Genomic DNA, 22,068 nt, shown 5'->3' with positions numbered 1-22,068 from the left:
CGAGGAGAAGAGCACCACGTAGCCAAACTGGATGAACATCTCCTGGTAGTCCTGGAAGGTGTCCTGAGGGGACAGCGGGGACACGGCCCGGGTCGGGAGGATCCCGGGACGGGTCCTGGTGGGACACCCCGGGAAGGGACGCTCTGGGAGGCCACCAGACATGGGGACACCGCGGGGAGCCCTGGGGACACCCTGGGGACCTGATGGCCACGGGGACACCTCAGGGACCCCACAAGCCCTGGGGACACCCTGGGGATCTGATGGCCACGGGGACACCTCAGGGACCCCACAAGCCCTGGGGGTCCTGATGGCCACGGGGACACTTTGGGAAGGCCACCAGGTCCAGGGACACTTCGAGGAGGCCACCAGACACGGGGACACCTCAGGGAACCCATGGGACACCTCAGGTCCTGATGGCCACGGGGACACCTCGGGAACCCCACAAGCCCTGGGGACACCCTGGGGATCTGATGGCCACGGTGACACCTCGGGAACCCCACAAGCCTTGGAGACACCTCAGGTCCTGATGGCCACGGGGACACCTCAGGAGCCCCAGGAACCCCCTGGGGAACCCAGCAGGTGCAGGGACAAGGGGACAAAGGGGACAAAAGCCACCCACCTCGTACTTCTTCATGCAGCTCTCCACCTCGGCCTGCGTCAGCTGCGTGGAGTAATCCTCCTCGGGGGGGTCAATCCACGAGGCGCGGTTGCGCTTCCTCCCTTCCTCCTCGCCCTCCTCCTCCTCCCTCCTCCTCCTCCTCGCCAGCACCGCCGGCTCCGCCGCCCTGCCGGGGCTGCCGGGCTGCGCTTCGGCCTCCTCCTCCTCCTCGCACAGCTCGAACACGGCCGCGGGGTCCATGCCCTTCTCCACCATGGTGGGGCTGCCCTCCTCCAGGAAGGGCTCGTCTTCGGGGCCAGCGGGCTCCGCCCGCCGCTCGCCACGCTCGATGAAGCTCACCTTCTTCAGCTTCAGCCCGCAGTCCAGCGCGCTCTCCTCCTCCGAGTCCGAGCCGCGCCGCTCTTCCTCCTCCTCCTCCTCCTCCTCGGGCACCCCGCAGCCCCCGTTCAGACATTTCTTCTCGCCGCGCGGCCCCTCCGGGGGGGCCCGCGGGGGTCGCCGCGGGGCGAGCAGGCAGAGCAGCGCCTGGGCGAGCTGCCGCAGGCCGCGCACGCTGAGGTCGCCGCGGCGGAGGCGCCGGTACAGGTGGGGCTGCGACACCTCCCGCACGTTCTGCAGGAACTGCCGCGTGATCAGCAGCGTGGCCAGCATCTGCGGGGACACGGTGGCCACGGGTGTCACACCCCCCGCTCATGGCGCGTGTCCCCACGGCCTGGCCCCGCGGCGTTCCTGCCCCTCCTGTGCTGTCCCTGCCCCTCCTGTGCTGTCCCTGCCCCTCCTGTGCTGTCCCTGCTCCCCTTGTGGTGTCCCTGCTCCTCTCTAATGTCCCCACAGTGTCCCCGTGGTGTCCCTGCTCCTCTGTGATGTCCCCACAGTGTCCCCGTGGTGTCCCTGATCCTCTCTGATGTCCCCGAGGTGTCCCCACCCCTCCTGTGCTGTCCCTGCCCCTCTCTGATGTCCCCGTGGTGTCCCTGCTCCTCTCTAATGTCCCCACAGTGTCCCCGTGGTGTCCCTGCTCCTCTCTAATGTCCCCACAGTGTCCCCGTGGTGTCCCTGCTCCTGTCTGATGTCCCCGTGGTGTCCCCGAGGTGTCCCTGCCCCTCCTGTGGCGTCCCCACCCCTCCCTGTCACCCCCACAGTGTCCCCTCTGCTGTCACCCCCCCCCCCGCCCATCGCTGACACCCCGATGGGGGTGTGGGGACACCTGGGGGGGCTGGGGACACCTGCGTCCCTCCCGTGTCCCCTGGCTGTCCCCTGGCTGTCCCCTGGCTGTCCCCTGGCTGTCCCCGCGCTCCTACTTTGGATACTCCCAGGGTCCAGCAAAAGCGCAGGAGGCGCCTGAGGAAGATGAGGGACAGGTGGAGGTGGAGGAGGATGGAGGGGAGCAGAGCCTCCCGGAGCTGCCGCGCGAGGCTCTGCGACAGGGACAGGATGAGCAGGAGCTGCGGAAGGGACACGAGGGACACAAGGGACAACACGGCCACACCACACAGGGACACAGAGACGCGCCGTGAGCCGCCGCGCCGGGGACACGCGGGGACACGCGGGGGATGCGCTGCTGGTGGAGAGGGGTGGAGGGGTGCTGGGGACACTCTGGGGACACTCTGGGGACACCGGGCCCCCCCCCGGCAGGGTCCCCTCACCTCCTTGAGGCGCTCCATGTCCTTGAGGTAGAATCCGATGTAGAAAAGGCTCAGGTAGGAATTGACGAACTGGAACTGGCGGGGACAGCGGGGTGGCACCTCGGTCACCTCGGTGTCCCCTCAGCGCCGCCAGAAACCTTCTGCTTCCCTCCGGGTCCCCTCCGTGTCCCCTCCGTGACATCTCCAGCCCCACCTGTCACCTCTGCAGCTGCCAGGACCCCTCGGGTCCCCTCTGTCCCTCCTGGAGCTCTCTGGTCCCCTCTGAGCCACTGGGACCCCTCCAGTCCCCCCCAGTGCCCTGTGTCCCCTGTGTCCCCCGTGTCCCCTGTGTCCCCCGTGTCCCCTGTGTCCCCTGTGTCCCCCGTGTCCCCTGTGTCCCCTGTGTCCCCCGTGTCCCCCGTGTCCCCTGTGTCCCCTGTGTCCCCCGTGTCCCCTGTGTCCCCTGTGTCCCCCCAGCAAGAGCTGCCAGGACCTCTCCAGTCCCCCCCAAGTCCCCAGTGTCCCCAGTCCCCCCAGTGCCCCCCCTCATCCCCTGTGTCCCCAGTGTCCCCCCAGTGTCCCCGTGTCCCCTCACCAGGACGATTTTGATGATCAGGTGTTTCTCGTAGGCGCTCTGCAGCCGGTAATTCTCTGCAGGGCACGGGGGGGGGTCAGGGGGGCTCGGGGGGTCCCAGGGCCACCCCAGGGCCACCCCAGGGCCACCCCAGGGTCCCCAGCGCACCCATGTCATTGAGCCACAAGGCCACTTTCTTGTAGAGCTCGTCACAGGCGGTGACAATGACGGCCAGGATGATTTTGGGCAGGAAGCGAAGGACGCGCGGCAGCTCCTGAACGCTCAGCACGAACTCCTGAGGGGACAGGGACAGGGATGGGACAGGGACAGGGACAGGGACAGGGACAGGGACAGGGATGGGACAGGGATGGGACAGGGACAGGGATGGGGACAGGGACAGGGATGGGACAGGGACAGGGACAGGGATGGGACAGGGATGGGACAGGGACAAGGATGGGACAGGGACAAGGATGGGACAGGGATGGGACAGGGACAAGGATGGGACAGGGACAGGGATGGGGACAGGGACGGGGACAGGGACGGGGACAGGGACAGGGATGGGACAGGGATGGGACAGGGACAGGGACAGGGACAGGGATGGGACAGGGACAGGGATGGGACAGGGATGGGACAGGGACAGGGACAGGGACAGGGACGGGGACACGTCAGGATCAGGAGCAGCACCAGGGGCAGGAGCAGGGGCAGTGCCACCGTCCCTGTCCCCAGGACGGGGCCGCACCTGGAGCTGGAAGCAGCCGAGCATGAGGAGGAAGACGAGGGTGAGGCAGGCGAGGCACACGGGGAGGCTGACGAGGCTCTGGAACAGGAGGCGCTTCCAGGGCGGGTAGTAGAACTCCTCGGCGCTGGTCACGGGGCTGATCCGCTTCACCCCCTGCGGGGACACGGCCCGTGGCACCCCCAGAGCCAGGGACACCCCCAGCACGGGCTGGCAGCTGAACCCCCCCGGGATGGGGTCTGGGGGCCTTCCCCAGGGATGGGATACCCCAGAAGGGGTGGGATACCCCAAAAGGAATGGGATCATACAAAAGGGATGGGATACCCCAGAAGGGATGGGATACCCCAAAAGGGATGGGATCATCCAAAAGGGATGGGATCATTCATCCAAAAGGAATGGGATACCCCAGAAGGAATGGGATACCCCAAAAGGAGTGGGATCATCCAAAAGGAATGGGATCATTCATCCAAAAGGGATGGGATCCCCCAGAAGGGATGGGATCCCCCAAGGAATGGGATCCCCCAGAAGGAATGGGATTCCCCAAGGAATGGCACCCCTCCCAAGGAATGGGATCCCCCAAAAGGGACAGAACCCCCCGTGGAAAGGGACCCCCTCATGGATGGGGACCCCTCCCAAGGGACGGGACCCCCCCCCGGTGTCTGACCCGGAACTGGGGCCGGGGCTCCTCCAGGGACTCCGCGGGCGTGTCCAGCGTCCCCCACTTGTAGGCGAACTCGGCGCCGCGGCGCTTCCACTCCTCCAGGAACAGCGTGGCCCAGACGACGTTGAAGATGGCGAAGACCACGCAGGAGATGTCCTGGCTGGTCTGGGGGACAGACAGCACCAACTGCAGCGGGGTTGGTCCCCTCCCGGCCCCGACAGCCCCCAAATCCTGCCCGACCCCCCCAGGCCAGAGGGAATGGCTGGCGTGGGGGATTGAGGGAAAAGTGGGAGGAAGAGGGAGGGAATCCCTCAGGGAAGGAGGGAAACCCCACAAGGAGGGAGGGAAACCCCACAAGGAAGGATGGAAAACCCCACAAGGAGGGATGAAAACCCCACGAAGGGAAGAAAAACCCACAAGGAGTGATGGAAACCCCAGGGAAGGATGGGAACCCCAAGAGGGGATGGAAACCCTTAAAGGAGTTTGGAAACCCTCACAGAAGGTTGGAAACCCCAAGAGGGGATGACAACCCTCCAGGAAGGCTGGGGAGCCCCCGTGACCCCAAAGGCCCCACCTGGTCGCTGTCGGTGAAGGTGTAGAGGATGGAGCCGAACACGGCCGGGTACACCATGGCCGAGGTGTAGAAGCCCAGCCAGGCGAAGTACATGGCAATCTTCACCCCAAAATAGTCACAGATGTCATCTGGGCGGGGCACGGGGGACATCAGCGCGGCCGGGACCCCAAAACCCCGCTGGGGTCACCCCAAATCTCACCGAGGGGCTGGGAGCCCAAAAATCCCGCTGGGATCACCCCAAATGGGACCCCAAAAACCCTGCTGGGGTCACCCCAAAGCCTCTGGCACCCAAAATCCCCCCCAAAGCTCACTGAGGGGCTGGGAACCCAAAACCCCTGCTGGAGTCACCCCAAATAGGAGCCCAAAAACCCTGCTGGGGTCACCCCAAATGGGACCCCAAAAACCCTGCTGGGGTCACCCCAAAGCCTCTGGTACCCCAAATCCCCCCCAAATCTCACCGAGGGGCTGGGAGCCCAAAAATCCCGCTGGGATCACCCCAAATGGGACCCCAAAAACCCTGCTGGGGTCACCCCAAAGCCTCTGGGACCCCAAATCCCCCCCAAATCTCACTGAGGGGCTGGGAGCCCAAAAATCCCACTGGGATCACCCCAAATGGGACCCCAAAAACCCTTCTGGGGTCACCCCAAAGCCTCTGGCACCCCAAATCCCCCCCAGGTCTCACCGAGGGGCTGCGCCTCGCACACCGCCTGCACCCAGGACTTCATCAGGCGCTTGAGGATCCTCTGCTCGTGCAGCGGGAACAGCTGCTGGATCACCCCCCGCGCCGCCAGCTCCGGGACTGGCACCGGGGACACGGCGTCAGGGACACGGGGACACGGCCCGGGCTCCCCGCTGCCACCCCGCGAGGCCCCGGTGTGGGGGGAGTAGGGGCGGGGACAGCGGGGACAGTGGGGACAGCTCCGCGCCCACCGTGATCCCTGCCCAGCACACGGCCCCAGGGATGGGGACACGGGGGTCAGGGACAGTGGGGACACGGCCAGACCCCCCAGGACCCCACTGCCACCCCGCATGGCCCTGGGGGTGGCGGGGCTGGGACAGGGACAGTGGGGACAGTGGCCCGCGGGAGCTCTGTGCCCGCCGTGACCCCACAGTGGCAGTGCCACCGGGAGCCACCGGGAGCCACCGGGAGCCACCGGGTGCCACCGGGTGCCACACTCACTGATGGGCTGTCCCTCGAGGAAGTGGATGTTGTGCAGGGACTCGCCCTGCTTGGCCCGCAGGTTCTCCAGCCAGTAGCGGATGATGCTCTGCCGCTCCTGCGCGGGACACGCCGCCATTGGCCCTGTCCTTGTCCCCTCCCTGTCCCTGTCCTTGTCCCCTCCCCGGCCCTGGCCCTGTCCCTGGCCCTGTCCCTGTCCCTGTCCCTGGCCCTGTCCTTGTCCCCAGCGCTGGGGGTGGCTGGATCCTCACCCAGCCTCCCCAGACCCGCATGTCCCGCATCCCCATAATCCCATATACTTGTATCCCATACCCAATGTCCCCATAATCCCATATCCCCACATCCCACACCCCACACCCCACACCCTTACCCCACACCCCATATCTCACACCCTATATCCCACACCCCATACCCCACACCCCACACCCTTACCCCACACCCTATATCACATATCCCACACCCCACACCCTTACCCCACAACCCACACCCTTACCCCACGCCCCGTGCCCCACCTGGGAGCTGAAGAAGCCGAGCTCGTTCTCGATGTTCTCGTAGATGTAATCCTCCTCGCAGGAGAAGCCGCGCATGCCGCCCCCGAACTCCGCCTTCACCGGCTTCCGCAGCCCCATCTCGTCCGCCCCGCGCAGCAAACTGCGGCCACAGCGTGGGGGACGGCGTTGGGGATGGCGTTGGGGACAGCGTTGGGGACGGCGTTGGGGACAGCGTTGGGGACAGAGTTGGGGACAGAGTTGGGGACAGAGTTGGGGACGGTGTTGGGGACGGTGTTGGGGACAGAGTTGGGAATGGCGTTGGGGACAGCGTTGGGGATGGAGTTGGGGACAGCGTTGGGGATGGAGTTGGGGACGGCATTGGGGACAGCGTTGGGGACACGCCGGGGGCGCGTTGGGGACGGGCACGCACCTCTCGTAGGTGGCGGTGACGAAGAAGGCGTAGACGCGCGTGTGCCGGTGGTGCCGCACCTGCACGATCAGCTCGGGGATGCCCAGGCGGATGTGGTTCAGCAGCCACAGCAGCGTGTGGTCATCCGTGCTGTCTGCGGGGACAGCGGCGCCCGTGTCCCGCCACGCGTCCCTGGCCCGGTCCCCAAAACCCCCAGGTGTCCCTCATCCTGGTCCCCAAATCCCCCAGGTGTCCCTCATCCTGGTCCCCAAACCCCCCAGGTGTCCCTGTCCTGGTCCCCAAATCCCCCAGGTGTCCCTCATCCTGGTCCCCAAACCCCCCAGGTGTCCCTGTCCTGGTCCCCAAATCCCCCAGGTGTCCCTCATCCTGGTCCCCAAACCCCCCAGGTGTCCCTGTCCTGGTCCCCAAATCCCCCAGGTGTCCCTGGCCCGGTCCCCAAATCCCCCAGGTGTCCCTCTCCTGGTCCCCAAATCCCCCAGGTGTCCCTCATCCTGGTCCCCAAACCCCCCAGGTGTGCCTGTCCCGGTCCCCAAATCCCCCAGGTGTCCCTGTCCCAGTCCTCACCCATCCCCATGTCCCTCATCCTGGTCCCCATCCATCCACACATTCCCCATCCCTTCCCACACCCCCATCCCCCCTCGCATCCCTCGTTCTTCCCAACATCCCACGTCCCCATCCCCCCCATCCCCGCTGCCACCTCCGGGGCTCTCCCCACCATCCCCACCCCCTCCTGCCTCGGCTATCCCGGATTTTCCCGGGTACACCCGTCCCGATCCCAGTTTTCCTGACCATATCCCAGTCCCGTTTTTCCCGGTCACACCCCACCCCAATCCCGGATTTCCCGGTTCCACCCGATCCCAATCCCGGTTTTCCCGGTCACATCCTGATCCCGGTTTTCCCGGGCCCACCCCTATCCTGATTTTCCTGGTCCCACCTCCTCCCGATCCCGGTTTTCCCGGTTACATCTCGATCCCGGTTTTCCGGGTCCCTCCCCACCCCGGTCCCGGTTCTCCCGGTCCCTCCCCACCCCGGTCCCGGTTTCCCGGGCCCGTCCCTACCCGGGAATGTCATGAGCACGTCGCAGTTCTCCGTGGGCACCGTTTTCATCCAGGCCTTGTGGGACATGATGTAGCGCCCGGCCTGGAGCAGCCGCTTCCCGAAGAGTTTATCTGCCGGGGGGGAGGCCGGGAAGGGATCAAAATCCGCGGGGAGCGGATCCCAAACGGCCCCGGAGCCCCGGGATGGCCGCGGGCTGTCCCCAGCCCGGGCTGTCCCCAACCCGGCCATGGCACGGGTCACGGCGGTGCCACCGCCCCGGCATCGGATTTCTCCCGCGGCAGCTCCCCCAAAACCGGCCCCGACAGCTGCGGGAGCGGCGGCCAGCGCGTCCCGCCGCCCCCGCCGGTGCCGAATGTCGCGGGGTGTCCCCTCGGAGCGTCCCCGAGGGCTCTCACCTCCTCCCGCTGCCCCTCGGCGGGGCCGGAGAACCGCAGGAAAACCGGGGATTGGGAAAAAAAAAAAAAAAAAAAAAAAAAAAAAAGCAGCCGGTCTCCATGGAAACCCGGCGGGCCCCGCGCCGCCGCGCCGGGCTGCGCTGGGGACGGTCCCCAGAGCCCCCCGGGCCGCGGTGGCACCGAGGGGACACGGCCACACGGCCGCCGCCCCGCCCTGGGGTGGCCGCGCCGCTGGGACGCGCCGTCGCCGTGCCCGGTGTCCCCAAAGCGCCTCCCGGGAAGGGTGGGGACGGGGGGGGGATCCCAAAAAATCCACCCGGGGCTGGCGGGGACGGAGGGATGGGGGTCCCCGGTGGCGCGGGGACCCCGTTTGTCGCTTCCCTGCCTCAGTGTCCCCTCGTGCCTCAGTGTCCCCTCGTGCCTCAGTGTCCCCTCCTCGGCCGGGAAGGGCTGGGAAGGGCTCGGGGTGCCGGAAACCGCCCGGGAAAACAGGAAATGCCGGAGCTGCTGATGCCAGGGAAGGCACCCCAAAGCCGGGCACCTCCCGGGAACCTCCGCTGGGACCCCCCGAACTCCGCGCCCTGCTGGGCTCTGAAAGGCTGCGCTGTCCCCGAGCCGCGGGTGGCACTTGGGGACAGCGCCAGGCTGCCACCCCCGCTGTGGCACCGGTCCGGCACGGCCGGGTCCTGCCCTGGGGTGAGGGACAACGGGGGTGCCAGGGTGTGGGGGCAGCGGGGGTGCCAGGGTGTGGGGGCAACGGGGTGCCAGGCTGCCGGGGGGTGGAGGTTTAGGGGTGCTTGGGTGTTGGGGTGCCAGGGGTATCAAGGTATTGGGTGCCAGGGTGCTGAGGTGTTGGGGTGTCTGGGTGTTGGGTGCCAGGGGTACCAGGGGGTTGTGTGCCAGGGTGTTGGGGTATTGGGGTGTCTGGGTGTTGGGGTGCCAGGGTGTTACAGTGCAGGACTCTTTGGGGAGACAGGGGTGGGATGCCAGGGGGTCAGGGTATCAGGGTACTGGGGTGCCCGAGTGCCTGGGTGTTGGGGTGTCAGGGTGCCAAGGTGCCAGGGTGCAGGGGGGCTGAGGTATTGGGGTGTCAGGGTGTTGGGGTACAGGCGTAGCCGGGTTTTGGGGTATTGGGGTGCAGCGGTACTATGGTGTTGGGGTACAGGGGTAGCTGGGTGTTGGGGTGTCAGGGTGCCAGACTGTTAGGGTGCCAGTGTTTCAGGGTGCAGGTATTTCAGGGTGCCAGTGTTTCAGGGTGCCACTGTTTAAGGGTGCAGGTATTTCAGGGTGCCACTGTTTCAGGGTGCAGGTATTTCAGGGTGCCAGTGTTTCAGGGTGCCACTGTTTTAGGGTGCAGGTATTTCAGGGTGCAGGTATTTCAGGGTGCCAGTGTTTCAGGGTGCCAATGTTTTAGGGCACAGGTATTTCAGGGTGCCGCTGTTTTAGGGTGCAGGTATTTCAAGGTGCCACTGTTTTTTAGGGTGCCAGTGTTTTAGGGTGCCAGTGTTTCAGGGTGCCAGTGTTTTAGGGTGCCAGTGTTTCAGGGTGCCAGGCCATTGGGATACCAGGCTGCAGGGCTACCAGGGTGCCCGGCGGGCACAGGGTGCTGGCGGCGGTGGCCGTGCCACCCCGGCCGGGTGACGCCGGCTGAGCTCACCCACCCTGCATTATTTATGCCCTGCCCGCAGCGGTGCCACCCGGCGCGGGCGGCGGCTGCGGGGCCCGGCCGCGGCCACGGCCACCCGCGACACTGCCACCCGCGTGGGGCAATGCCCGCCCCGGGGGCACAGACCCGGGGCCGGGGGGGCTTTCCCTGCCCAAGGTCATGGGAAATGGGGGGGGTCCCCAGCGCCCCCAGGCTGGCCGGGCATGGCGGGGTGACCGCCACCCTCACCCCGCTGTCCCCGCAGCCCCTCCCGACACGCGGTGCCACCACCGAAGCGGCCCGGAGGGCTCGGCGGGGCTGGCGCGCCCTGTGCCACCCCGCGGGTCCCCCCGCCGTTTGTCGCCGGCCGTGCCGCTCACCTTGGCTCCCGGGCTAAGGTCACCGGAGCTGCGGCGTGCCGGGGACCGCCGCTGCCCGGGAGCGAGCGCCGTCCCCGGAGGGGGGGGGGGGGGGCACGAAGTGGGTCACCCACCCGCCGCCAGGAGCCCCGCTCGGTGGCACGGCTGCCACCAGGCCCTGCCACCCCCCCCACACCGCGGGGACCCCGAGCGGGGGATGTCACCTGGCCCGGCGCCACGCGGGGGAGGCGACCCCAACGACAGCGTGGGGACAGCGACACAAAGGCTGCGAGCTGCGCCACCCCCCTGGCGTGCTGGGGTGGGGGGGGGGGGGCACGGGCCTGGCAAGGGGTGGGGGGGGCGGCAAAACACCTTTCAGGGGGCGGGGGGGGACACCGGGGGTGCTGGGGATGTCACCGGTGAGGCGGGGGGGGGGGACACGGAGCCCGCTGCCAGCCTCATCCCGGGGGGGGCTCGGGGCTGGGGGGGGGGGGGGTTGGTGACACAAAATCAGCCGCGGCCACCAGAGAGCCACAGACACCCCCCCCCCCCCCCCCACCATGAGGCGGGACCCCCACGGGTGGGTGGGGGTGGGGGGGGGGGCTCGGAGCCGTCCCGGTACCGGGGGGATGCTCCGAGCTCCCCGGGGAGCCGCATCCCGGCCCGCATCCGCAGCGAGCCGCATCCCGGCCCTCCCCGCGCCGCCCCCCGGCTCTCCCGCCGCTTCCCGCAGCCCCCCGCACCGCCCGGTTCCCCGTACCCGGTTCCCCGTACCCAGCACTCCGGTGGGGGCCGCCGGTTCCGCTCGCTCCTCCGCGGCCGGGGCCCGCCGGGGCCGCTCTCCGTCCTGCGCCGCGGCCGGCGGCTCGGGCATGGTGCGGGGCTCGGCGCCGGGGGCCGGTGCATGGGGCCGCCGGGGCCGCCGGGGCCGCCGGTGCCGGTGCCGGTGCGGGCGGGAGGAGGAGGAGGAGGAGGAGGAAGGAGGGACAAAGGCGGCGGAGCGGAGCGCGGAGCTCCCGGAGCCTTTCACGCCCCGCTCGGCCACGCGTGTCCGGCCGCGCCCCGCGGTGGGGGAGGCGGCGGGGGGGGGGGGGGGGGGGGTGTCCCGGATGGGGGGGGGGGGGTCCCGGGGGGCGGCGGCACCGCCGTGACCCCGGTGCCCCCTCAGTGCCCCCCCCCCCCCGCCCCGCCCGGTGAGGCGGCTCCCGGTAACCCGAGCCCCCGTGACATTTTGGGTGACCCCCCCCCCCTCCCCCTCCCCCACAGAGCGGCCCCGCCATCCCGGGGGGACCCCCCTGAGCGCCCCCCCCCCCCCCCAGAGCCCCCCCAAGGCCGCCCGGAGCCCCCCGGGGTGCGGGGGCTGGGGCCCGGTGCCGGCCCGGCCGCTCGGTGCCACCGGGAGATGTCCCCGCCGGGCCCGGGGGCCGCGGGGGGGGCACGGGGGGGGGCACGGGGGGGCCGGGGCAGCTCCTGTCCGCCCCTGCCTGTGCCCCAGTCCGTCCCAGTCTGTCCCAGTCCGTCCCAGTCCGTCCCAGTCCGTCCCAGTTTATCCCAGTCCGTCTCCCAGTTTATCCCAGTCCGTCCCAGTCCATCCCAGTCCATCCCAGTTTATCCCAGTCTGTCCCAGTCTGTCCCAGTTTATCCCAGTCCATCCCAGTTTATCCCAGTTTGTCCCAGTCCGTCCCAGTCCATCCCAGTCCGTCCCAGTTTATCCCAGTCCATCCCTGTCAGTTTATCCCAGTCTATCCCAGTCCATCCCAGTCTGTCCCAGTCTGTCCCAGTCCATCCCAGTTTATCCCAGTCTGTCCCAGTCCGTCCCAGTCCATCCCAGTTTATCCCAGTCTGTCCCAGTCTGTCCCAGTTTATCCCAGTCCATCCCAGTCCGTCCCAGTCCATCCCAGTCTGTCCCAGTTTATCCCAGTCCATCCCAGTCCGTCCCAGTCCATCCCAGTCTGTCCCAGTTTATCCCAGTCCATCCCAGTCTGTCCCAGTTTGTCCCAGTCTGTCACTGCCTGTGCCCCAGTCCGTCCCAGTCCATTCCTGTCAGTTTATCCCAGTCTATCCCAGTCCATCCCAGTCCGTCCCAGTTTATCCCAGTCCATCCCAGTCCGTCCCTGTCTGTATCCCCGCTGGAAGCCGAGCCAAGATTTCGGGAACTGAGATAGGGACAGGACTAATAATAACAATAATAATAATAACAATAATAATAATAATAATAATAATAAAATATAGCCACAAGAAGAAATAAAATATTTTGGTACAATGTACAAGGTGGCAGGAAGACAAGTCAAAGGTTAAAACCAAGCAAAAGGACATCGAAATGCAAAGAAATCTTTTAATATAAACTTTTATAAATATGCATGTACCCCCCTGATGGAGCAGTCTATAGAGAACGTGGATTGAGTTAAATAAATATAAAAATATTTTATATATATATATAAGTAATATCTACTTAATAGAAAACTACCGCAATATTATATTAAATAGATATTGTGTTTATATATAAAAATATAAATTTAATACATTTGTATTTATTTAATTTAACCACGTTCTCTATAGACTGTTCCATTACAGGGGGCACATGCATATTCATACAAATATGAATGCATTCATATATATTCATAAATATATTTATTTATATATTTAAAAGAAATAAATTTTTAAAATAAAAATATAAACATAAAGCAAACAGCCAAGCGCCCCAGCGCTGGATTTTACCCTTAATAGACTTTTACAAAATTAAGAAATTTTATTTAAATATAAATAGATTTTAAATATAAATAGAATTTAAATAGCGACCCGTGGTTCTCGGCGGGACCCGAGGGGCCGGGCGGAACCGCGGCCCCGCACGGCTTCACTCAGGGCGCCGCCATGTTTGCTCATTGACCAATCAAAACCCGTGTTTCACCGCTAGCCACGCCCATTATTTTATATTAACCAATAGCATACGTTAATGGGAGGGGGCGCTGAGGCCGGTGCGGACCCTGCGCGGGTTATTAACCAATCAGGAGCGGGATTTCAGCGGTAGCCACGCCCCCTCGGTGGGTTTGCCCAATGGCGTGCGGCGGTGGGCGGGGCCAGGCTGAGGGCAGCGATGGCGCTGAGCGGGGCCGTGAGGGCGGCGCGGGGCAGGTGAGGGGACAGAGGGGACAGAGGGGACAGAGGGGACAGGGGGGACAGGGGGGACAGGGGGGGACAGGGGGGGACACGGGGACACCCCCGGGGGTGGCTCTGCCATGGCGGGGTACGGGAATGGCTGAGCCGGGGGGTTTGGGGGGACCTGGGGAGGGGGAGTAAAGGCAGGGGTCTCACCTGGGAGGGGACCCATGGGGAGGGGGCACACCTGGAGATGGGGAGTACCTGGGCGGGGGGGCATTTGGGGAGGGGTCCCACCTGGAGAGGGGTCCTACCTGGGGAAGGGATCCATGGGGAGGAATCTCACCTGGGAAAGGGTCTCACCTGGGGAGGGGTCCCATCTGGGGAAGGGGTCCATGGGGAGGGGTCTCACCTGGGGAGGAGTCTCACCTGGGGAGGGGTCTCATCTGGAGAAGGGTCTCACCTGAGGAGGGGTCTCACCTGGGGAAGGGATTCATGGGGAGGGGTCTCACCTGGGAAAGGGGTCCCACCTGGTAAAGGGGATAATGGGGAGGGGTCCCACCTGGGGAAGGGTCTCACCTGGAGAAGGGTCTCACCTGGGGAAGGGTCTCACATGGGGAGGGGATCCATGGGGAGGGGTCTCACCTGGAGAAGGGGTCCCTGGGGAGGGGTCTCACCTGGGGAGGGGTCTCACCTGGAGAAGGGTCTCACCTGGAGAAGGGTCTCACATGGGAAGGGGTCCCACCTGTGGAAGGGGTCCCTGGGGAGGGGTCTCACCTGGGGAAGGGATCCATGGGGAGAAGTCTCACCTGGGGAGGAGTCCCTGGGGAGGGGTCCCTGGGTGAAGGTCCCACCTGGCAGGGGAACACCTGAGGCCAGCACACACCTTGTGGGGGGGGGGGTCGCGCCCCCCCTGTGCCCAGCCGGGGGTGCCCCCACGGATCCCGGCGCCGCCCCCGCAGGTGGGCGCGTGCGCTGAGCTCGGCCCGGGTGGCACCTGCGGCGGGCACAGGTGACACCATCTTCGCGCTGTGCTCGGCGCCGGGGCGCTGCGGCGTGGCCGTGATCCGGGCCAGCGGGCCGGGCAGCGCGGGGGCCCTGCGCAGCCTCACCGCCACCCCCGCGCCGCCCCCCGCCGCGGGTCCTGGCCCTGCGGCGCATCCGGGACCCGCAGAGCGCCGAGAGCCTGGACCGCGGGCTCGTGGTGTGGTTCCCAGGTGGGGACACGGGGCTGGGGCTGGGGGACATGGGGCTGGGACACGGGGGACACGGGTTTGGGGTTTGGGGACATGGGGCTGGGACACGGGGGACACGGGTTTGGGGTTTGGGGACACGGGGCTGGGGACACGGGGGACACGGGGCTGGGGTCGGGGGACACGGGTTTGGGGTGGGGGGACACAGATTTGGGGTTTGGGGACATGGGGCTAGGGATGCAGGGCTGGGGACACGGGGCTGGGGTCTGGGGGACATGGGTTTGGGGTTTGGGGACACGGGGCTGGGGACACGGGGCTGGGGCTGGGGGACACGGGGCTGGGGTCGGGGGACACAGATTTGGGGTTTGGGGACACGGGGCTGGGGTTGGGGACACGGGTTTGGGGTGGGGGGACACAGATTTGGGGTTTGGGGACATGGGGCTGGGGACACGGGGCTGGGGACACGGGGGACACGGGGCTGGGGTTGGGGACACGGGGCTGGGGTCGGGGGACACGGGTTTGGGGTGGGGGGACACAGATTTGGGGTTTGGGGACATGGGGCTGGGGATACAGGGCTGGGGACACGGGGCTGGGGGTCGGGGGACACGGGTTTGGGGTTTGGGGAGACGGGGCTGGGGTCAGGGGACACAGATTTGGGGTTTGGGGACACGGGGCTGGGGCTGGGGACACAGATTTGGGGTTTGGGGACACGGGGCTGGGGACACAGCACGGGGGTGCGGACATGGGATGGGGGACACGGGGCTGGGGTTGGGGGACATGGGTTTAGGGTCGGGGGACACGGGGCTGGGGGACACGGGGCTGGGGACACGGGGCTGAGGGCTGGGGGGCACGGGTTTGGGGTTGGGGGACACGGGGCTGGGTCTGGGGTCGGGGGACACAGGGCTGGGGCTGGGGTACATGGGGCTGGGGTCGGGGGACACGGGGCTGGGGACACGGGGCTGAGGGCTGGGGGGCACGGGTTTGGGGTCGGGGGACACGGGGCTGGGGGTTGGGGGCACGGGTTTGGGGTTTGGGGGCAGGAATTGGGGTTTGGGGGTGTGAATTGAGGTTTGGGGGGGCTCAGTGCCCCATGGGAGTCTTGGGGCCTGTCCTGGCCCCGTTTGGGGTTGGGGTCGCCGTGGGTCCCTTGGCAGCGATCCCATGGAGCTGCTCTGGGGAAGGGTCTCTCCCGGAGCTCCCCAGGGGCCGTTTTGGGGTGTGGGGGCGGCGAGGGGGAGCCGGGGGTGCCCACCCAGCCCCGTGTGCCCGCAGGGCCCCACAGCTTCACCGGGGAGGATTGTGCCGAGCTGCACGTGCACGGGGGGCCCGCCGTGGTCAGCGGGGTGCTGCGGGCCCTGGGTGAGCCCCGATGCCCCCCTGATCCTACTCCAGCCCCCCTGATCCTATTCCAGCCTCCCTGATCCTATTCCAGCCCCCCGATCCTATTCCAGCCTCCCTGATCCTATTCCAGCCCCCCTGATCCTATTCCATCTCATCCTGATCCTATTCCAGCCCCCCTGATCCTATTCCAGTCCTGCTGATCCTATTCCAGCCCATCCTGCCCCTTTTCCATCCCTGCTGATCCTTTCCCCCTTCCCTTTGGGATCTGGGGTTCAGGCTGATCCTCCCCTGTCCCCTTTCCCATTCCCATTTCCCCTGTCCCATTTCCCCTTCCCTTTGGGATCCGGGGTTCAGGCTGATCTTTCCCCACCCCATTTCCCCTTCACCTTTTCCCCCTTCCCATTTCCCCTTCCCTTTGGGATCTTGGGGGTTCAGGCTGATCCTCCCCTGTCCCCTTTCCCATTCCCATTTCCCCTGTCCCTTTTCCCCATTCCCTTTGTGATCCGGGGTTCAGGCTGATCTTTCCCCACCCCATTTCCCCTTCACCTTTTCCCCCTTCCCATTTCCCCTTCCCTTTGGGATCTTGGGGGTTCAGGCTGATCCTCCCCTGTCCCATTTCCCCTGTCCCATTTCCCCTGTCCCATTTCCCCTGTCCCTTTTCCCCATTCCCTTTGTGATCCGGGGTTCAGCCTGATCCTCCCCTGTCCCCTTTCCCATTCCCATTTCCCCTGTCCCTTTTCCCCATTCCCATTTCCCCTGTCCCTTTTCCCCCTTCCCTTTGTGATCCGGGGTTCGGGCTGATCCTCCCCGTCCCTTTCCCATTCCCATTTCTCCTGTCCCATTTCCCCATTCCCCTTTTCCCCATTCCCTTTGGGATCCGGGGTTCGGGCTGATCCTCCCCATCCCTTTCCCCGGGACACCCCGTCCCCCCGCTCTCCCCGGTGGCTCCCCCAGGCCGCTTGCCGGGGCTGCGGCCGGCCGAGCCGGGCGAGTTCACGCGCCGGGCGTTTGCCCACGGCAAGCTGGACCTGACGGCGGCCGAGGGCCTGCGGGACCTGATCGGGGCCGAGACGGAGGCGCAGCGGCGCCAGGCCCTCCGGCAGATGGAGGGGGACCTGGGCCGGCTCTACCAGCGCTGGAGCCACGCCCTGACCCAGGTGGGGCTCACCTGCGGGGCCGCCGAGCCCTCCCGGGTGGCCACCGAGCCCTCCTGGGTGGCCACCAGCTCAGGGATGGCTCCCACCCCAACGGCAGGCGCTCGCCCACCTGGAGGCCTACATCGACTTCAGCGAGGATGACAACGTGGAGGAAGAGGTTGTGGCCCGAGGTGAGCCCCCGGGGACCCCATGGTGCCACGGCTGTGTCCCCACGGTGGCACCCTGGGAATGGGGACATCCAGGGGGGCTTGTCCCACCCGGCTGCTCCAGGTCCTTGTCTGTCCCCCTGACCGGGACATGGGGTCTGTCCCGGGGTTTTATCCCAAATTTCGGGGTCAGGCCTCGGGGTCTCTCCCGGTGTTTTATCCCAAATTTGGGGGTCAGGCTCTGGGGTCTCTCCCAGTGTTTTATCCCAAATTCGGGGGTCAGGCCCCGGTGTCTCTCCCAGTGTTTTATCCCAAATTTGGGGGTCAGGCTCTGGGGTCTCTCCCAGTGTTTTATCCCAAATTTGGGGGTCAGGCTCTGGGGTCTCTCCCGGTGTTTTATCCCAAATTTGGGGGTCAGGCCCCAGGGTCTCTCCCGGTGTTTTATCCCAAATTTGGGGGTCAGGCCCCGGGGTTTATCCCAGATTTGGGGGTCAGGCCCCGGGGTCTCTCCCGGTGTTTTGTCCCAAATTTGGGGGTCAGGCCCCGGGGTCTCTCCCGGTGTTTTATCCCAGATCTGGGGGTCAGGCTCTGGGGTCTCTCCCGGTGTTTTATCCCAAATTTGGGGGTCAGGCCCCGGGGCTCTCCCGGTGTTTCCCCCAGGTCAGGGTCGGGCCCCGCTGTCCCCCGGGCAGGGCTGACCCCGCCGTGTCCCCGCAGTGGATGTCACCGTGCGGGAGCTGCTCCGGGACATCCGGGGCCACCTGCGGGACGGGCGCCGGGGGGAGCTGCTGCGGGGGGGGGTCCGGGCGGTCATCGCCGGCCCCCCCAACGTGGGCAAGAGCAGCCTGCTCAACCTGCTCTGTGAGTGGCCACGGGAGCCTGCCGGGCTCCCAGAGGGGCTGTTCCGCTGTGCCCGGGTCACCTGGGCTGGGGATTGCGTGTGGAGGGGCTGGGATAATTCCCAAAATCCCCCAGGGAGCCATTCCCAGTGTCCTCAGGTCACCCAGGATGGGGATTGCGTGTGGAGGGGTTGGGATAATTCCCAAAACCCCACAGGGAGCCATTCCTGATGTCCCCATGTCACCCCCGGGTGTGGAGGGCCCAGGATAATTCCCAAAATCCCCCAGGGAGCCATTCCCAGTGTCCTCAGGTCACCCGGGCTGGGGACTGCATGTGGAGGGGCTGGGATAATTCCCAAAACCCCACAGGGACCATTCCTGATGTCCCCAAGGCCATCGTGTCACCCGTGGGTGTGGAGGGCACGAGATAATTCCCAAAATTCCAGAGTCAATTCCAGATCATTCCCAGTATCCCCAAGTCACCCACAGCAGGGACTGAGCATGGACGGGTTGGGATAATTCCCAAAATCCCAGAGGGACCATTCCTGATGTCCCCAAGTCACCCATGGGCATGGAGGGGTTGGGATAATTCCAAAATCCCACAGGGAGCATTTCTGATGTCCCCAAGTCACCCACGGGTATGGATGGCCCGGGACAATTCCCAAACCCCACAGGGACCATTCCTGATGTCCCCATGTCACCCACGGGTGTGGATGGCCCGGGATAATTCCCAAACCCCACAGGGACCATTCCCGCTGTCCCCAAGTCACCCATGGGTGTGGATGGCCCAGGATAATTCCCAAATCCCACGGGGACCATTCCTGATGTCCCCATGTCACCCATGGGTGTGGATGGCCCGGGACAATTCCCAAACCCCACAGGACCCTTCCCGCTGTCCCCAGGTCGGCGCCCGGCCGCCATCGTGTCCCCCACGGCGGGCACCACGCGGGACGTGCTGGAGGTGGCCCTGGACATCGGGGGGTACCCGCTGGTGCTCAGCGACACCGCGGGGCTGCGCCAGGCCAGCGACCCCGTGGAGCGCGAGGGCGTCAGCCGGGCACGGGCCCGGTGAGCGCCGGGGCGTTCGGGGGGGTTCAGGGTGTTTGGGGGTGTTTTGTGGTGTTTTGGGGGGTTTTGGGGGGTGATTTTGGGGGGTTTTGGGGGGTTCTGCGCTGCTTTGGGGGGGGGTTTGTGGAGTTTTATGGTCTTTTGGGGTGTTTTGAGGGGTTTTGGGGGGTTTTGCGCTGGTTTGGGGGGTTTTGTGGGGTTTTGGGGCGTTTTGGGGTGTTTTGGAATATTTTGCGGTGTTTTGGGGGGGTTTTGGGGGGTTTTGCGCTGGTTTGTGGGGGTTTTGTGGGGTTTTGGGGGTGTTTTGGGGGGTTTTGCGCTGTTTTGTGGGGTTTTGTGCTGTTTTGTGGGGTTTTGTGATGTTTCAGGGTGTTTCGGGCAGTTTCGCCATGTTTTGGGGCGTTTCGGGGTGTTTTGTGGTGTTTTTGGGGGTTTTGTGGTGTTTTGGGGAGTCTCAGGGTGTTTTGGGGTGTGTTTTGGGGGATGTTTTGTGGGATTTTGTGGGGTTTTGTGGGGTTTCGGGGTGTTTTGTGGGGTTTTGTGGGGTTTCAGGGTGTTTTGTGGGGTTTCAGGGTGTTTTGGGGAGTTTCAGGGTGTTTTGGGGTGTGTTTTGGGGGATGTTTTGTGGGATTTTGTGGGGTTTTGTGGGGTTTCGGGGTGTTTTGTGGGGTTTTGTGGGGTTTCAGGGTGTTTTGGGGGGTGTTTTGGGATGTTTTGGGGTGTTTTGTGGGGTTTTGGGGTGTGTTTCAGGGTGTCCCCGCGGCTCAGCCCGCAAGGTGACGTCGCCGTGTGCGTCCCCAGGTTGTGCCAGGCCGATCTGGTGCTGGCAGTGCTGGATGCCACCTCGGTGCCACCCGCGCCGGCGGCTCTGGGGGCGGCGCTGGCGGCGCTGGAGCCGCCCCCGGGCACCCCCTGCGTGCTGGTGCTCAACAAGGCCGACCTGCTGGGGGGGCACGGGGGGTCCCCGAGTGCCACCGGTGCCCAGGGACCCCCTGCCACCCTGCTGTCCTGCCAGGGGTCCCCGAGTGCCGCCGGTGCCCAGGGACCCCCTGCCACCCTGCTGTCCTGCCAGGGGTCCCCGAGTGCCGCCGGTGCCCAGGGACCCCCTGCCACCCTGCTGTCCTGCAAGACGGGCCAGGGGCTGGAGGCGCTGCTGGAGCTGCTGGCACAACAGCTGGCACAGCTGTGAGTCCGGGGGCACCCCAAACCCTCAGCCCGCTTTTTGGGGTGCCTGATCCCCTTGTGCCATGGCTGATCCCCCTTTCTGTTCTCAATGCCCGTTTCCATGCCCAATCCCCGTTTCCATGCCTGATCCCCTTTTCCCTGGCTGATCTCTTTTCTGTTCCCAATTCCCTTTCCATCGAAAATGGAAATTCCAATCCCTTTTCCATTCCCAATCCCCTTTTCCATTCCTGATCCCTTTCCCATTCCCAATCCCTTTCCCATTCCCAATTCCTTTCCCATTCCCAATCCCTTTTCCATTCCCAATCCCTTTCCCGTTCCCGATCCCCTCGCATTCCCTCTCCCATTCCCAATCCCTTTCCCATTCCCAATCCCCTCCTGTTCCCGATCCCCTCCCATTCCTGATCCCTTTCCCATTCCCGATCCCTTTCCCATTTCAATGCCTTTCCCATTCCCATTCCCTTTCCCATTCCCAATCCCTCCCATTCCTGTTCACGTTCCCATTCCCATTCCCTTTCCCATTCCCCTCCCGTTCCCATTCCCATTCCCAATCCCAATCCCTTTCCCATTCCCTTTCCCATTCCCGTTCCCCATCCCCTCCCATTTCCCATCCCCTCCCGTTCCCATTCCTGTTCCCATTCCCGTTCCCATTCCCATTCCCATTCCCATTCCCGTTCCCTTTCCCATTCCCATTCCCATTCCCATTCCCATTCCCATTCCCGTTCCCATTCCCATTCCCGTTCCCGTTCCCATTCCCATTCCCGTTCCCCCCCGTTCCCGACCCTTTCCCAGGTGTGGGGATCCGCTGTCGGGGTGGCCCAGCCTGACGCAGAGCAGGCACAGCCGCCACCTCGGGGCGTGCGCGGCGGCCCTGGAGCGCTTCGGGGACCTCGGGGACAGCGGGGACCTGGCGGTGGCGGCCGAGCAGCTGCGGGTGGCACGGCGGGAGCTGGGCAGGATCACCGGGCACGTGGGCGCCGAGGATGTCCTGGATATCATTTTTAGGGATTTTTGTGTCGGGAAGTGACGCTGGCGCTCCGCGGGGCGCCGTGTCGCCGGCATTAAACCGTGGTGCCTTTGGTGCCTTTGGTGTTGTCCCCTCGCTGGTGGCCGTGTGTGGGAGCGTGTCCCAAACCCCAAATGTGGGGGAAAAAACCCTGGGAAAAGTCCCAATTCCTGGCCAGGGGGACAAACAAGGAGCTGGAAGGGAAAAGCCACCCCAGCTGTCCCCAGTTTGGGGTGTCCCCATCCCCGGGGTGACAAGGGGCACATCCCTGTGCCCCGACCCCAAGGATTCGGCGTGAGGGGTTTGGGACCCCCAGGATCCATCCCAATCCACGGAATTCCTCCAAGCCGTGGCAGGTGTGGGATCCTGCTGGTGCTCTGCCACCCCAAAAAATGGTGGCATCTCTTGGGGACACCCCTGTGCCACCCCCCCCCGCCGTGTGCCACCCGCCCTGTGCCACCCCCCAGGCGGCGCTCCCGGGCTGGGGAAGCACCTGGAGCTCCGAGATTATCCATGGAGGAATTCCAGGAAATCCTCTGGCAGTGCCTGAGGCTCCCCCCCCTCCACCCCGACCTTCGGGGACGGTGAGATTTTGTCACCTTTGTCACCTTTGTCACCGCGGTCCCACCCTGGGGCTGGGCAGGAGCTGGGGGGGGGGGAGGTGGCATCGCCATCCTGGGGGGGGTGGCAGGGGG

At 65.4% G+C, this 22,068-nt stretch overlaps 2 protein-coding genes across 2 annotated transcripts in view; one reads left to right on the top strand and one right to left on the bottom strand.

Moving 5' to 3' along the window:
- Nucleotides 1–11,228, bottom strand: part of ANO8 (anoctamin 8) — a 15,581-nt gene extending 4,353 nt beyond the window's left edge. Inside the window, exons 1-14 of the mRNA XM_053999375.1 lie at nucleotides 11,120–11,228; nucleotides 7,946–8,056; nucleotides 6,888–7,020; nucleotides 6,479–6,617; nucleotides 5,967–6,063; nucleotides 5,469–5,585; nucleotides 4,787–4,914; nucleotides 4,216–4,377; nucleotides 3,555–3,707; nucleotides 2,984–3,110; nucleotides 2,837–2,892; nucleotides 2,263–2,337; nucleotides 620–1,270; nucleotides 1–63 (exon numbers count right to left, since the gene is read on the bottom strand). Of these exons, the coding sequence (XP_053855350.1) occupies nucleotides 1–63; nucleotides 620–1,270; nucleotides 2,263–2,337; nucleotides 2,837–2,892; nucleotides 2,984–3,110; nucleotides 3,555–3,707; nucleotides 4,216–4,377; nucleotides 4,787–4,914; nucleotides 5,469–5,585; nucleotides 5,967–6,063; nucleotides 6,479–6,617; nucleotides 6,888–7,020; nucleotides 7,946–8,056; nucleotides 11,120–11,219 (2,112 nt within the window). The 5' untranslated portion in view covers nucleotides 11,220–11,228. The remainder of the gene's footprint in view (nucleotides 64–619; nucleotides 1,271–2,262; nucleotides 2,338–2,836; nucleotides 2,893–2,983; nucleotides 3,111–3,554; nucleotides 3,708–4,215; nucleotides 4,378–4,786; nucleotides 4,915–5,468; nucleotides 5,586–5,966; nucleotides 6,064–6,478; nucleotides 6,618–6,887; nucleotides 7,021–7,945; nucleotides 8,057–11,119) is intronic.
- A 2,200-nt stretch (nucleotides 11,229–13,428) lies between these two features.
- GTPBP3 (GTP binding protein 3, mitochondrial) lies at nucleotides 13,429–21,469 on the top strand. The gene is given in 10 exon segments (XM_053999418.1): nucleotides 13,429–13,477; nucleotides 14,404–14,557; nucleotides 14,559–14,658; nucleotides 15,907–15,993; nucleotides 16,930–17,132; nucleotides 17,230–17,302; nucleotides 17,996–18,139; nucleotides 19,020–19,185; nucleotides 19,987–20,370; nucleotides 21,160–21,469. Coding segments are annotated over 10 exon segments (1,584 nt in total). The 5' UTR covers nucleotides 13,429–13,439; the 3' UTR covers nucleotides 21,395–21,469.
- Nucleotides 21,470–22,068: the final 599 nt, after the last annotated feature.

Source organism: Vidua macroura, chromosome 26 (assembly GCF_024509145.1).
Source record: "Vidua macroura isolate BioBank_ID:100142 chromosome 26, ASM2450914v1, whole genome shotgun sequence".
Lineage (NCBI taxonomy): Eukaryota > Metazoa > Chordata > Aves > Passeriformes > Viduidae > Vidua > Vidua macroura.
This window is presented reverse-complemented; position numbering and strand designations above follow the sequence as displayed.